Genomic DNA, 16,139 nt, shown 5'->3' on the forward strand with positions numbered 1-16,139 from the left:
AATTTCATATCCAAATCATTATTGTCGGACAATTTATTGCATACACAGAATCAGTATAGCCTTGATGAAGCGTCCATATTGTTGTGGTTCGGTCTGGGAATAATTCAACACGGCCTCATTTCTGATGGAGATTATCTGGACTGGGTTCAGTTTAAGTGTGACATACCATAGGTCTTTGATACAGTCTTGTTGGTGTGGTTACCGTCATTCACTCAGAGTTTGACGTAGCTTTTCATATGGTTCCTGATGCTCTCAGCAATCTGCACGTCGTCCTTCATCCTGTTGTAATAGTCCAGGAACAGTCCATCTGGGTTGACCAGGTAGATGAGGATGGTGTGGTCCACTATATAGTCCCCGTCCTCATCCTTAGGTCCAGGRCTGGCGTACACCCTGTAGTCCTTCCCCGCYACCTTCACCTCCTCTGGGGTACCCGTCAGGCCGATCAGCCGGGGGTGGAAGTCCTTCACGTACCTCTCCAGGGCCGCCACKTTGTCTCGTTCCGGGTCGACCGTCACAAACAGCGGTTGGACCGCGGGGAGAGACCGGTCCTTGTCCAGAGYGCTGACCACAGCAGATAYCTTATCCAGCTCWTCGGGGCAGATGTCAGGGCAGTGGGTGAAGCCAAAGTAGAGGAGCACCCAGCTACCCAGGAAGTCTCTCTTGGTCCTGCGGTGCCCCCTGTGGTCGAGGAGGCTGAAGTCTCCCTGGCCCAGGGCCACCTTTTTCAACTGCTCTATACGCTGCATTCGGTGATTTTGCTGCTTCTCGTTACGCACGTACCACCAGGTGCCAAGCAGACCCCCGCCGAACAGCAGGGTGACCACCAGACGTGTTCGTAACCTGATCTTGGCTGTGGAGGTGTTGGGTCCCTGGGAGAGGGTGACCCTCTGGGTGAAAAGGGGGAGGGAGAGGGGGCCACGGGAACTCACCAGTGTCTGCTGCGGGTGTGTAAAAGGCCCATACAGGCCTGTCCTATGTTTAGGGGTATGGTGTCCACAGAGAGGTGCCTGTGAGGAGAGCCACACCCTCTGGGGGTGGTGTGTGGAGCCAGAACTCTGTTGGACTGCTGAAGGCCTCACGGTGCATCTCAGGAGTCTCCCAGACGTAGCATGAAGGTCACCCCCTATGAAGCCTACAAGTCCCAGCATCCTTCTCTCCAGACACAGCATACTTCCCACAGAAAACCTTGAGGGGTTGAGAATAAAGGGTTGTCACTAGTCACCGCAGCCACAAAGTCATAAACCCTGTCTATTTCTACCATTTATCTTCTTGAAATGTGAGTGTTAAACCTAACCACATTTTTTAAGATAGAGACAATTTTGACTTTGTGGCGGTGGTAACTAGGGGAAACCAGAACAGTGAGAATGTAAGCAAGCTGTGTTCCTAAGGCATACCAGCCCATTCAGTCTAATAACACCACAAGATTTAGCTCTGTAATTGTCCTGACCCTGTCAAACCATACCACAATCATCAGCAACACAGCACTACCACAAAGACAATACAGGTTTAGAAACGGACTAGTAGGCGACTCAAGCTAAACTGCATCATTCTTAGGTCCAGCTTGAGTGGCGAGCTATCTGGCTAAGCCTGCAAGCTACCTGACTTAGATGCAGACGTTTTTATGAGCAATGCCTGAGCTCTTTAAATTAGTCATGCTTTCATATATCATGCAGGTTATATTCTAATATCCCATTTTGATGGCATAATGGTTAACATTGCTAGGTTAGCTACCTCAACTTCCTGGCTGGTCGACCTTTACATGCACACACTGCTCATGTGATGCCGCTGTTAAATGACCACAGTCTTTTCAGATATGTATATTCGACAATACCGACATGTAATAAACAAAACAAAACATACTATTATGAACAAGACAACAATTGGTAAATGTGTTTGACAATTGTGTTGTTACAAAAGAGTTAGAACAATTGTCTTTTACATGTTGAAGTCACATCGGCAGATTCGTGTATATCTCTGTTTGTGTCCTAGACTTTCCAATAGGTGGTGGTGTTGTCTCTCCTACATGCCGCGGAGTTCACCAGAGTTCAAATTTATATGAATTCCTTCAGTTTATCTGATTTCTTTCACGTGTAGGTCATTTGTTGGTGCTGGATATCCAATGATTTCATCAGACATTTGTGCATGGTTAGATACTTCCATGGTACAAGAGATCATGGGAAAAGGGAACAGGTAAAAAAAAAAAAATAGAGATAAAAAAAAAATTACGTAGGCTCTGAAAAGGTAGGCTCCATTATATTTATCTTGCAACCTGCTCCCTCTCCAATCTTGCTCCATTATTGATCTGAGAATGAAGGCCTACACAGCAATTTGGGTTTGGGGTAAATCCATCCCAATCAATGAAAGACAGAATGTTTTTTTTCTTCTTACCCGGACACAGATTATAGACTTGATCTCTATGCACTGGTGTAGCTTGTGATTTTGATAGGGAAATCATTGATTCACTTCAGCTCACTTCCAGTGTTTTTCCATTCTAATAGTAATGGTGTGTTTTTATACCACGGTGTGAACGTTTGTGCGTGCGTGTACCAGTGGATGAGTCATATTATATATACTGTCCATAATGTCTATACACACCATCATATACATATACTGTATATTTTAATTTCCGGACTCCGACATTGCTCGTTCGAATATTTACATATTTCTTAATTGCTTTCTTTTTCTTTTGTGGGTTTGTTTTGTGTTAGGTATTACTGCACTGTTGGAGATCAGAAACATAAGCATTTCGTTTCACCCGCGATAACATCTGCAAAATACATATGAGTATGCGACCAATAACATTTTATTTTATTATTATAGAGTTACTCTCTCACCCCCTCACTGAGCTCTGGCCCATATATATTCTCTCTCTCGCTCTCTCGAAATCAACAAAGCATGAGACAACTTTGCGTTTTGTTTTGTTTGTTTGTCAATTAGGGTGTGCAGGGTGAACGCGTGGTCTATCGTACTGTAATTTGGTAAAACGCTTTGCTCAGTACATTGTTTTCACTGAGGAAATGTGCACGTCTGCTTTTAATGATAATGCAGAGGATTTTCCCAAGGCTGCTGTTGACACACATCCCACGGGTAGTTATCGCTCTCACTCTATCTCACCAGTTGTCATCTGTCCTCTCTCTCTCTCTTTTCATCTTCTTCACTGGAGTTGTAATATATGACTAAGGCTGTTTTTCATCTCTTTCTTTTCCTCTGTCTCTTTCTCATGGGATATGTTTGCCTTTCAAATTGAAACTAATGTTGATATTTTTACCGATGTAGTAGTGGTGCATGTAGTGCATAATACAATGGAGGGCTTATAGTAAGATGCGTTGTTTTGTTCTACTGTAATAASTGCAAATGTAAATGCCCCAAGCAGTACCCAGGCTATAATAACTAGATATGTTTGATGTAAATTGTGTCTGAGTCTGCTGATGAATTAAAACTAGTGTGGTAGAGTTAATTTGAGTTAAGCAAAGCTGGGTTGTGTAGTCTCTCTAATGTTTAGTGTTTTGATATTAAGATTTTAGGTAATTACTGGGCTTATGTTAGCGTTTTGTTATGAAGCCATTTCTTGTTATAAGAGGTAGGCAGGCAATATGTGGTGTAGCTGCATAGCTGTAATGCAATGAGTGTGGTGATTATTATGTTGCACTGTTATTAGTGTGCTGCTTTAAATGTTAATGTTATTCAGGGAGCTCTGTCTTGGTCTCTGGGGCGGAAACACACGCACGCACGCACGCACGCACGCACGCACGCACGCACGCACGCACGCACACACACACACACACACACACACACACACACACACACACAATGGACAAAAGCAGCCCAGGCCCCCTACTAGAGCATCAACCACTCAAACTATAGATGAGACAAACTACAGCCGTGAGGACCAGTGTTAGTCCAGACCAAAAAAAAGTGTGTGTGTGTGTATCTGCTGTCTCCTAGCCAAAGATGAAAACAGCTTAGATAAATCCCTTCACCCTAATCTCCTGCCCACCCATGTCCCTCCCACTACAGCTCTGCACTCAACAGACATCTCTTATCTAACTGTCTCTGGTTGTTTTCAACAGCTCAGATCATTTACATGTTATTCTATTTAAAGTGATATTACAGTGCTTTGGAGACTTTTTGTGACATTCAAGGGAAAAATGTACCTCTTAATGTCCTGTGAGCTCACCATAAGGAAACGGTGCGTGGCACTATTCTATGTAAACACAAATGGAATAGTCTGTTCTGTTATAGTTTGGAAAAGGAAGTCAGATCAGGCTTTTAGAAGTCAATTTAGGTGCTAGTGTGTGAGTTCGGTATTCTGCGCATGTGTGTGCTGTGCGTAGGTGTGTGTGTGTGTGTGTGTATTCTGGCCCTGCTGTGTTGACAGTAATAGGCAGGCTCCCTATTCCAAACCACTGTGGTCACTGAGTAACAAGAACAGTAATTAAATCTCTCTTCCTCTTCCATCCTTTCCTCTCAATCTCTCAATCTCTCTCTCCTTCTCTCTGTCAACACTATCCCTCACTCAACCACCTCATGTCTCAATCACTTTCTTTCTCCTTCTCTCTTTCTGTCAGTGACTTCTCCTTGCCACCCCATTTTTTTCTTCTTCGCTCTTCATTGACTCTCTCTCTCTCTCTCTGTGTAAAACACATATGTTTCTCCCTCTCTATGGTTTCCGTGTTTAATTAATATGCTGAGCAGACTACAGGGCTGCAGTATCCAGGTCACTTCTGTTTCGCACTTCCCTTGCGCTAAACTTGCTAACCATATTAGCCTATTCTCAAACATCTTCAAATGTTTGAGAAATGTTTTATTTGATCGCACAAATATACACATTAACAATATGTGCATGCTTTTGGGACAAAATATAAGGCAGACACTCAAGAGTTAAACAACAAGTAACTCATATTTAGCTCGAAATTAAACTAATTTGAATAAATCGAATTCCAAATAATTTCAGTGCCTTGGGTGCACTGAGTGCTCAACTCTGCTACTGTTGCAGCTGGAGGAAACCTGAAGTTCGTCCCGACCCTCCCTGCTCCTCTTACGGGACTTGGACAGCTGGGGGCAGAGGTCCTGCTGGTTCTGTCCGTGTGGCTCTGATAGGAGTGGTGGGTGTGAGGGTCATGGCTCTGGTGGCTGTGTCTCTCGCCAGAGAAGCCAAGCCGCATCACCTCGCTCCCCCTATGCCTCTCAACATGGCTGGACCTGGAGTAGCAGCTGTAGGGGTCAGAGCGCCTCTCCTTTCTCTAGATCCGGGTGTGGCCAGGTCCGCTGCTTCTCTYTCTGGAGGAAGAGGGGGAGGCAGAAAGGGGGACACTGATCTTTTGAGGGTCCTCCATGTTCGGCTCCCACACGTCCACTAGCACGTAAGACTAGATGTTCTTCAGCTCCAGACAGTCTTTGGCAGACTGGTCCCTTGGTCTGGAGAGGACAGAGGGAGGACATCCAGGCTTCAGGCACCTCCCCACACCTGAAGGCCCAAATGACCTCCTCTTGTTCTTCACAATGTGGACAGCTGAGGGCAGCAAGCCAGGGCGAAGCGGGATGTTTTCAGTGTTTTCCAAATAAGACATACTAAAACTATTATATATATAACATATTTTTTTAATATTTTGACTTCCATTTTTTACAGACAAACTTTACTTTTTTAAGTAAAAAAACCTTACCTATCTCGCCCAGCATTTTCTGGATCCTAGCCAAATGCTGGGAAGATTTCTTAAGAGACATTGTAATACTTACATGTGTTTACTCTATGAACGCAGTTTGTGTTATGAAGTTTAGGGTGTCTTTTTTGGTGAAAAAGTGCATTTGAGCGTTCTGTTACCCGGGATATACACTGTCAAAATTCTAGAATATCACAGGACTTTATTTATGATGTCATCGCCACATCTTTCCATTTTCAGCAGAAATACAATGGTTGTATCAGCGTTTCTAGATGTAACAATTAATGACGATTATGATGCTTTAGCCTACAGCAGGTATCAGGTAGCCTAGCGGATAGAAGCGTTGGGCCAGTAACCGAAAGGTCGCTGGTTCAAATCCCCGAGCCGACTAAGTGAAAAATCTGTTGACGTGCCCTTGAGCAAGGAACTTAACTCTAATTGCTCCAGGGTTGCTGGCAATAATGGCCGATCTCTGACCACACCCTTCGAGGGTGTCTCAGGAGGAGTTGGGATATGCAAAAAAACACATCTCCAATTCGTGCTTGTACATGTGTGAAATAGGAGAACTATTAACAGATTGTCAGTATTAGGCTTAGGCCTATAATGTAATGCAGTTAAGTTGTTTGTGCTTTCAAATAATATTCCTTTTGAGTTATACAATGGACATTCGTGCTAATGCAGTGTAGCCTATAGGACAGGGTTGCTCTGCTCTGTAAAACGTGTAGTTTGGTTTGTGTTGATTCTCTTACCCTCAATAAGGAGAGTGAGCTAATACTCTTTGGGAGGGGAAGCCACACGCACGCACACATATTTGGTAACATTCTATGAAGTACACATTCTATAAACAAGCTTTATAGTGTGTTATGACACTAACTATAAGCGTCCATAATTCTCTATTCTCATAAGTGGTTACATTAGGGCTCCCGAGTGGCGCAGCGGTCTAAGGCACTGCTTCGCAGTGCTAGAGGCGTCACTACTGACCCTGGTTTGATTCCAGGCTGTATCACAACCGGCCGTGATTGGGAGTCCCATAGGGCGGCGCACAACTGGCCCAGCACCGTTAGGATTTGGTCGGGGTAGGCTGTCATTGTAAATAAGAATGTGTTCTTAACCGACTTGCCTGGTTAAATAAAAATAAATAAAATAAAAACMTAATACTCTGTATGATGTTTTATGAATCATGAACTATAATGACTTATAAGACTATAGTGCATAATGTATTATAGCCATGCTGGTTTAAAACACAGAACATCTACTTATTACACACATTAGGCCAACCGAATATTGTTTCCACGTTTTTTCACTGCAGGAACCTCCTTAGGTACAATAATATTCCTTCACCTCACTATGGTACTAAGGCATATTAATATGGATATATAATATGGAAACGGTGTTGTAATGACACTTCTGTTGATCCCAACTCTGGCCCAGCTGTGTCTAACAAGGTCACAATGTGTTTCCAACAGAGTGCTCTGCCTTGCGCCCAGGGCAACCACGCTCCATCTGGGAATACCCAGTTTCACTCTCTCCCATGCTAACTGGGGCACCTGACTGTAAACTGTTGCAAGTGTTTTGAGATGGAGCAAATCTGTCAGCTGCTCTTATAGCTGGTTGGAAAGAGGAAACAAAAACAATTAGGGGATATGCCTTTTTTATGGTGTTGATATTTTCTCCGAGCCGCAACTTATTTTTACCAAATGCACTTGCACATTGTGTACGCCTGGAGTGTTTGTGTGTGTGTGTTATCTACACCCTGGCTTAACAGCAATGAACGCACTCCATTTTCCTGCCTGTTTAAATGTGAATGTCTGTGTTACCCAGAGAAGTGATGACAGGAGAGACTGGGAGATCCAGTCTTAGCCCATGGCGAGGTTAGGGCAGTGATGAGAGGAGAGACGGGCAGATCCTGTCTTAGCCCACAGCAAGGTTAGGCTAGTTTTCACAGCCTGCTTGTCTTCTTGTCTTTTATATCAGTGTGTGTTTGTTAGTTTGTGTGTGTGTGTGAGTGGGTGGGAGGGTGGGAGAAGATATTCTGGAGAGAGTTGTTGGAGAGAGCAGGACACAGGGCCCTCCATGGCATGGTTATCAGGTTTGTGTGTGTGTGCATCCATGTGTGTTCGTAGACTTACCTCCTGATGATGGTAGCATGGCATTCATAGCATCTCCCATAGGATAGCACACAGCAGAAACCTCCACTCCTTGCGGCACAGTGGTGGGAGCAATACCTATATGTGTTGCTAGCTTATTCAATTCTACTTATGCAATTTGTCATAATTCTGGGTACACTCCCTTCCCTTCCTTTCAGGCAGTAGTGTTCTTTCTCTCTCTGGTCCTCTTAAAGCCTGCCTTATATAACTTCTGCTGCAGTGTTGCACAGTGATGCACAGCAGCTCAGTCACACTCACTCACTGTAGTCAGGTTTACTGATTCACCATCTGATCGAGAGAACCCACAGGGCAGAGGATACCAGGGTGTTCTGGTAAAGATAAAACATCCTTCGAAGTCAACTTTGAACTTTTGTAGTCTTTCCTGAAACTTTCATCATTGGCTATTAAGGACCATCTATTACAACTAATTTAGATATTGAGGTTTGACTGTTAAGAATGTTTCACTTATCTCTGTAGTTTTGTTTTTAGCTTGAAGAATTTGCATCTAGCCTATTTCATGTGATGCGGTCCAGTGGACTTGGTTGCCTAGCAACCCCTCCGCCTCGAGTCGTGTGATGCTCTCAGCTCGTCGCAGTTCCATTTTTATAACGAGAGGCCTGCTTGTTGTGAGTCATTGTGTATTGTGAAGTGTTACTCAGTTTGTTACTTCATGGCCTTTGTGCTCACAATGTCAACATGTCAAAGCTGAGAGCACATAATAAATAGTTACATCTGTTGACAATAATCAGCACTGACAAATAGACTACTTCGGTTCCATTTGATGCCATTCTGATAGTCATGAATGTTAATGGTTCTTGCAACACAAAGGAGAAAAGCTTTCAATGGCTTGCAGAATGACAGATACCATCATTATTTAAATGTCTTTTTTTTTAAACGATAATTCCTATCGTATCGCTTTGACAAAATCGCAATATTATTTTTGCGCTAGTTGGCTTTACCGTCACCAAAACTTCAGTACTTTTCCTTCATAGCTTGTTCTCCATCTTCTTTCTAAATTGGGAGCCAATTTGTTTTCAGCACTTTTATTTCCATGACTGATCAACATTTCGTAATGAATAGTTTGAGAACAATCAGCCTTGACAAGTAGCCTACTTTAGTTTCATTTGATGCCATTCTGATAGTCGTGAATATTAAAGGTTCTTGCTACACAAAGCTTTCAAAGGCATTGTAGATATTACAAAATGCTGCTTGCAGAATGACAGATACCATAAACCTGTACATATTTCCCCCCGCAGTGTTTCATGTCCCTCTGAAGGTACACGGCATCTGTGAGAACCCACAAGAGTCCTCCCTCATCAGTCTCTCCCCCAGTACCTGTCCTCAGTGCAGCGAAGGGTTAAATCACAAGTTCATTGTGTATTCATGACATACAATCTGGGCTCTCTCATTAGGTTCGATGGCTGGATGAAACTAGCGGTGTTCATTGATCACAGCTGACGGGTCAACAGCAGGTAAGGGAAGGGTTAAGCCGTTTTAATCTGTAAGGAAAGATATAGGGAGGATGGAAGGAGACGGAATTAATCAGACAGCGGTATTTAGTATGAGAACCTTTTACTAATTAGGCCTGCGAAGTTAACACAACGAGAAAAGAGAATTGGAGAGAGTGTGTGTGTGTGTGTGTGTGTGTGTGTGTGTGTGTGTGTGTGTGTGTGTGTGTGTGTGTGTGTGTGTGTGTGTGTGTGTGAGAGAGAGAGAAAGAGAGAGAGGGAGGGAGGAGTGAACCACAGACGGGAAATGAATCGCAAGCTGCAGGAGAATAGGTTGTCAGCATCCAGAGCTCCGAGGTCTGACTCATTAAAGGTAAATACAGTGTGTGTGTGTGTGTCTATATTTACCTGATATTTGCACTTACAGATACGTGTGCTAGATGGTGAAAGGACTGCCTTTGATTTGACCCGTGTGGTTAAAGAAGCAGAAAGAGCAGATAGAGGGAAAGAGAAAGGGAGAGGGAAAATGAGAGAAGGGATACAAAGCATTAGCATCAAACGTGCTTCATACCCAGACCGAGACGGGAGAGAAACCAGTAGAGGGACCAACCGTGCAAATCAGAGAGAGAGAATTGGTCAGTGGTAGAGAGAGAGAGAAAAGGACAGGAAAGGGTTATGGAATAACAGCTCAAGTAAAAAGAACACAGTAGTGCAGTATCAAAACAAAAGGAGGTCTAGAGAGTGAATTGTGTAGCATCTGAGTGTGTTTGAGAGAGAGCTGTAGCGTATGTCTCTTTGTTGCATGCATCTCAGATTGCGGTCCCTCGCTCAGTTTGTCTCTTTGTTGCGTGCATCTCAGACTACAGTCCCTCGCTCAGTTTGTCTCTTTGCTCTCCAGCGTCCTTGCGTCTCTCTCACCTCCAGGATGGAGGGGCTGCTGCGGCTGAGTCTACCCGGAGCTTGAGGAGCCTTCCTGGGCTTCGTCTGCGTCATCCTCCCCCTGTCTCTCTTTGCCCTGGTCCCCCTATACTCATCCATCACTCGACCTCTGCAGTACAAGAGAGCATCCGGACCCACACGACACCTTCCACCTAATCCCCCACACTGAATCGCCAGGGCAACCATGGACGGACTACGCCTGCCACCGGTCATCGAGGAGGTCATGGACCCTGCAGGTTAGTGTGTGTGTATGTTTGTGTGTGTGCTTATCACACAATCATGTGTGTGTTGTTTATATGCATGCGTGTGTGCATTGCATCCCAATGACTCCATTGATGTCTACACAAAATGTTATGTTCGTGAGTGTGTGAGCCGTAAAGGGTCTACCAGTATATGTGTGCGTGTGTGTCTGTTTGTACGGCTGAGTGTTTGTGTTAGCCAGTCAGCGAGGCCTGTGTTTACCAGAACAGATGGATTAACAGAGAGATCCAGGCAGGCTTCACCTCAGAGGGAGGGAGAGACAGCCTGCCAGCCTTCCATATTGACACTATTCAGGGACGTCATCCAGCAGAGACTGCAAGCTAGCTGGATCACAGAGCTCTGTGAATATTACATTCATAAACTCTTAATATGATTTAAATATTGGATTTACACATCCAAATATAAATGCTGATGCTGGGTAAATAGTCAATCATCATAACAATGGGAATTCTGTATGCATTCTTTCAGCTTTCAGATCCCCAGGGGTTTTCCTGGCATTAATGATGTTGGACATTCAGCCTATGTATTTGTTTTGTAACCTATGACCTCTGTGTGAATCCTTTATGATAACTAGCCTATGTACAGTGTATGACTGACCGTTGGTCCACAGGTTAAGTTTGGCCATTGAGCCGATTACTACAAGCTCTATGCAGACGCAAGATTTGGAGTGTTGCAATGTTTTTCATTACAAAAGGGGCCTCGTAACACACTCCGGCATTCAACATACATTTTTACTACCTGAAAACTGTTGTCGCTTGGTTTCTTGATCTGATCTATATGCTACATAGGCTATTCATCAAAGCAGCCTATTTTGCATTGATAACCAAATATAATCTCAGTAACTGTTCAAACAGTAAACCAAACAACACGAATCTACCGAACAAGGTATTTTGTTTAGAACTAGTGATATAGGCAATTGTGAAATGGTAGAACCTGCTTTAGGCAAGTGGCTAGCCATGTGCTTTTTTCTCCATGACCAAAATATGATAACGTTTTATTTTTAGCTGATGGAAATTAATACACAAGCAGCTTATCAAACTGGAATAATGTTTTAGGTTACACCAGCAAGTATAAATATATTTATAAAATTATAAATCTGATTATTTCACATGGAGATGTGGGAAGCTAAAAAGGCTAGCTAGCTCGCTATGTTTTTAGCAAGGCTAAAACCAGCTAGCCAGGCTGCCACCTAACTACTACTAGCAAGGAAAGGCGACTTTTCCTTGTTTTAACTAAATGAAAAGACAAAAATGAAAAACGTTGCTGTCGCCCCCTTGCAAATGGGAGAGGGACCGTGGACGATATCATGTTACCAAAAGGTATCCGCTACTCCAAAAATCCCACTCCACCCATGTACACGCACACACACACATGCACGTAGAATCGAACGAGGGAAGCTTGTAATAACCTTCATTTAAGCCATGGTCTGATCACACGTATGGTTCCTTATGTTAATTATCCAAGACATACTGTATTTGAGGGGAAAGTGTGAGGTGTCCAGTGGGTGGTTAAAGCAGGTACAATGTTGTAGTTTTAACAGGTGTAGGAGAGACAGTGTTGTAGTTTTAACAGGTGTAGGAGAGACAGTGTTGTAGTTTTAACAGGTGTAGGAGAGACGGTGTTGTAGTTTTAACAGGTGTAGGTGAGACGGTGTTGTAGTTTTAACAGGTGTGGGTGAGACAGTGTTGTAGTTTTAACAGGTGTAGGAGAGACAGTGTTGTAGTTTTAACAGGTGTAGGAGAGACAGTGTTGTAGTTTTAACAGGTGTAGGTGAGACAGTGTTGTAGTTTTAACAGGTGTAAGTGAGACAGTGTTATAGTTTTAACAGGTGTGGGTGAGACAGTGTTGTAGTTTTAACAGGTGTAGGAGAGACAGTGTTGTAGTTTTAACAGGTGTAGGAGAGACGGTGTTGTAGTTTTAACAGGTGTAGGAGAGACGGTGGTTGTAGTTTAAACAGGTGTAGAGAGACGGTGTTGTAGTTTTAACAGGTGTAGGAGAGACGGTGTTGTAGTTTTAACAGGTGTAGGAGAGACGGTGTTGTAAGTTTTAACAGGTGTAGGGAGACGGTGTTGTAGTTTTAACAGGTGTAGGGAGAGACGTTTAGTTTTAAGTGTAGGAAGACAGTGTTGTAGTTTTAACAGGTGTAGGAGAGACAGTGTTGAAGTTTTAACAGGTGTAGGAGAGACTATTGTTGAAGTTTTAACAGGTGTAGGAGAGACGGTGTTGTAGTTTTAACAGTGTAGGAGAGACAGTGTTGTAGTTTTAACAGGTGTAGGAGAGACGGTGTTGTAGTTTAACAGGTGTAGGAGAGACGTGTTGTTAGTTTTAACAGGTGTAGGAAGACTGTGTTGTATTTAACAGTGTAGGAGAGACGGTGTTTGTAGTTTTAACAGGTGTAGGAGAGACGGTGTTGTAGTTTTAACAAGGTGTAGGAGAGACAGTGTTGTAGTTTTAAACAGGTGTGGGTGAGACAGTGTTGTAGTTTTAACAGTGTAGGAGAGACGGTGTTGTAGTTTACCAGGTGTAGGAGAGACGTGTTGTAGTTTTAACAGGTGTAGGAGAGACGGTGTTGTGTTTTAACAGGTGTAGGAGAGACGGGTGTGTAGTTTTAACAGGTGTAGGAGAGACGGTGTTGTAGTTTTAACAGGTGTGGGGAGACAGTGTTGTAGTTTATACAGGTGTAGGAGAGACGGTGTTGTAGTTTTAACAGGTGTAGGGAGACGGTGTTGTAGTTTAACAGGTGTGGGGAGACAGTGTTTGTAGTTTTAACAGGTGTAGGAGAGACGGTGTTGTAGTTTTAACAGGTGTGGGTGAGACAGTGTTTGTAGTTTTAACAGGTGTAGGAGAGACAGTGTTGTAGTTTTAACAGGTGTGGTGAGACAGTGTTGTAGTTTTAACAGGTGTAGAGAGAACGTGTTGTAGTTTTAAACAGGTGTAGGAGAGACGGTGTTGTAGTTTAACAGGTGTAGGAGAGACGGTGTTGTAGTTTTAACAGGTGTAGGAGAGACGGTGTTGTAGTTTTAACAGGTGTAGGAGAACCGTGTTGTAGTTTTAACGGTTGTATGGAGAGAGGGTGTTGTAGTTTTTACAGTTGAGAGAGAACGGTGTTGTAGTTTTAAACAGGTGTAGGAGAGACGGTGTATGTAGTTTAAGGGTAGGAGAGACGGTGTTGTAGTTTTTAAACAGGTTGTAGGAGAGACGTGGTTTTGTAGTTTTAACAGGTGTAGAGAGACGGTGTTGTAGTTTTAACAGGTGTAGAGTGTAGTAAGAGCGGGGTTGTAGTTTTAACAGGTGTAGGAGAGACGGTGTTTGTAGTTTTAAAAAGACAGGTTGTAGGAGTGAGAGCAGTGTTGTTAGTTTATAACAGGTGTAAGGAGAGACGGTGTTGTAGTTTTACAGGTGTAGGAGAGACGGTGTTGTAGTTTTAAACAGGTGTAGGAGGAGACGGTGTTGTTAGTTTTAACAGGCTGTTAGGTAGAGACGGTGTTGTATGTTTTAACGGTGAGGGAGACGTGTTTGTAGTTTAACAGGTGTAAGGAGAGACGGTGTTTAGTTTTAACAGTGTAGGAGAGAACGTGTTGTAGTTTTAACAGGTGTAGGATGAGACGGTGTTGTAGTTTTTAAAGGTGTAGGAGGAGACGGTGTTGATATTTAACAGTGTAGGGAGACGGGTGTTGTAGTTTAACAGGTGTAGGAGAGACGGGTTGTAAGTTTTAACAGGTGTAGGAGAGACGTGTTTAGTTTAACGGTGTACCGGAGAGTACTGTGGTCTGTAGTTTTAAACAGGTGTGATAGGCAGTGTTAGTTTTTTGCACTCTTTTTACGTTCGAGAATGTTTTGCAACTGAACATGGCTCTGGTAATGTTACCATGGCTCCAAAACATTCTCGAACGTTGCAGATGGAGAATACCATGAATAGAACTGACGTTATTCCTTATTCAACATGTCAGAGAGTAGTGGAGTTTCAGAACAGCCGGCAATATGCTTTATGACTGTAAAAAGCGTCCCACCAACACACGATAGAAAGAAAAAAAAAGTCGAGCTGGTATATGGCTCATATCTTTTAGGTAAAGGCTAGAATCAAGCCATTTTCTCTGGGGAAAAGAGGGAGACTTGGTTACGGTGGCTCCAGAACCTGGCTATGAAATGCAGTGGGGAAAGTGAGAGGGTTGAACGAGACCACACATTCAAAGACGGCCTACTTTTCTATAATAGAGGGAGAGAAAAACATAGCTAGACTGTTGTTTCACTATTAAACTCAATGCTGCTGTTGTTTTTCATTTTACCTTTATTTAACTAGGCAAGTCAGTTAAGAACAAATTCTTATTTTCAATGACGGCCTAGGAACAGTGGGTTAACTGCCTGTTCAGGGGCAGAACRACAGATTTGTACCTTGTCAGCTCGGGGATTTGAACTTGCAACCTTTCGGTTRCTAGTCCAACGCTCTAACCACTAGGCTACCCTGCCGCACCTTTAGTAAAGAAGCTTCTTTCTTAACCAGGCAAAGGGTAGCTAACTAGAAGGCTGGCGGTGACTGGTTAGCCACGGGGAAGCAAGAGAGTCGGCTTCACGATGTGTATAATCGGAGGCAGGCTGTGTGTGCCGGGGGTGGTGTGTCCTTTAGACTGCTGAACAGAAATGCTCTGTGCATCTGTGCTGCTAATATTCATTGTGCTTATCACTGAAAAGCTCTCAATCTCACCTAAAAACTCTTATTCAGTCCATTGGGCTCCCGAGTGGTGCAGTGGTCTAAGGCACTGCATCTAGTGCAAGAGGCGTCACTGTAGTCCTTGGTTCAAATCCAGGCTGCATCACATCCGGCCGTGATTGGGAGTCCCATAGGGTGGYGCATAATTGGCCCAGGTTTGGCCGGGGTAGGMTGTCATTGTAAATTAGAATTTGTTCTTAACTGACTTGCCTAGTTAAATAAAGGTTCAATGAGAAAACATTAGTAGTCAATTTTAGTTTAGTTATAGTCTCGTCAATTTCCTCTGGAAAAATAGGTGTTTGACAAAAATTGTAGTCACTATTTTCATTGACGAAATTAACTCTGGGTGTAGGTGTGACAGAGTTGAACAGGTACAGGTGAGACAATATTGTAGTTACAGTATGTACAGGTGAGTTTGGGTTAGCCACAGGTGTCTGAGTTGAGTTGCTGTTCAAGATAAATTTAGTTAGCCAGAGCTGCTCTGGCAGAGTGGATGGGGCTAGTTAGCTGCTGTAGCTGTGAGTTAGCCATAGCTGCTCTAGTTAATGGGGTTTGTTAGCTAGTCTGAAGGACTTGAGCTAGGTATAGCTAGCTATACCCAGATGAAATAGAGAGTCCCGGGAGTTCTCCCTGTAAAATGCTGTCTCTGATCAAAACCAAAGTCCGTTGTGATCTTCGGAGCTGCTTTGTGATGGCTCCGAGTGTGTAGGTCTATGCTGTGTGACTCATTCTCTGTGTGTGTGGTTCATTCTCTCTGTGTGTGTGTGTGGTTCATTCTGTGTGTGTCTGCTGATGGCCCAGTTTATTCTGCTACTGTAATGACTACAGTGTTGCTCCACTCTCACTACAAAGTACTGACAAACACACAGCATCTCTATCCTTCTCCCCCCCCCTCCCCCCCACCTGATTTGACTCTAAGGCGTTTGATAGAGAGGTAGAGGATAATGATGGACACACTGTGGGAGAGGGACGGAGA

General features: G+C 43.6%; 1 protein-coding gene across 1 annotated transcript; it reads right to left on the reverse strand.

Annotated features, from left to right (window-relative positions):
• Positions 1-15: 15 nt before the first annotated feature.
• LOC111949963 (protein SCO2 homolog, mitochondrial) lies at positions 16-1,797 on the reverse strand. The gene is made up of 2 exons (XM_023967322.3): positions 1,732-1,797; positions 16-1,185 (listed from the first exon to the last, which is right to left on the reverse strand). Exon 2 carries the CDS (start codon positions 1,167-1,169, stop codon positions 213-215), a length of 957 nt encoding a protein of 318 aa, XP_023823090.1. The 5' UTR covers positions 1,170-1,185; positions 1,732-1,797; the 3' UTR covers positions 16-212.
• Positions 1,798-16,139: the final 14,342 nt, after the last annotated feature.

Source organism: Salvelinus sp. IW2-2015, linkage group LG3 (genome assembly GCF_002910315.2).
Source record: "Salvelinus sp. IW2-2015 linkage group LG3, ASM291031v2, whole genome shotgun sequence".
NCBI lineage: Eukaryota > Metazoa > Chordata > Actinopteri > Salmoniformes > Salmonidae > Salvelinus > Salvelinus sp. IW2-2015.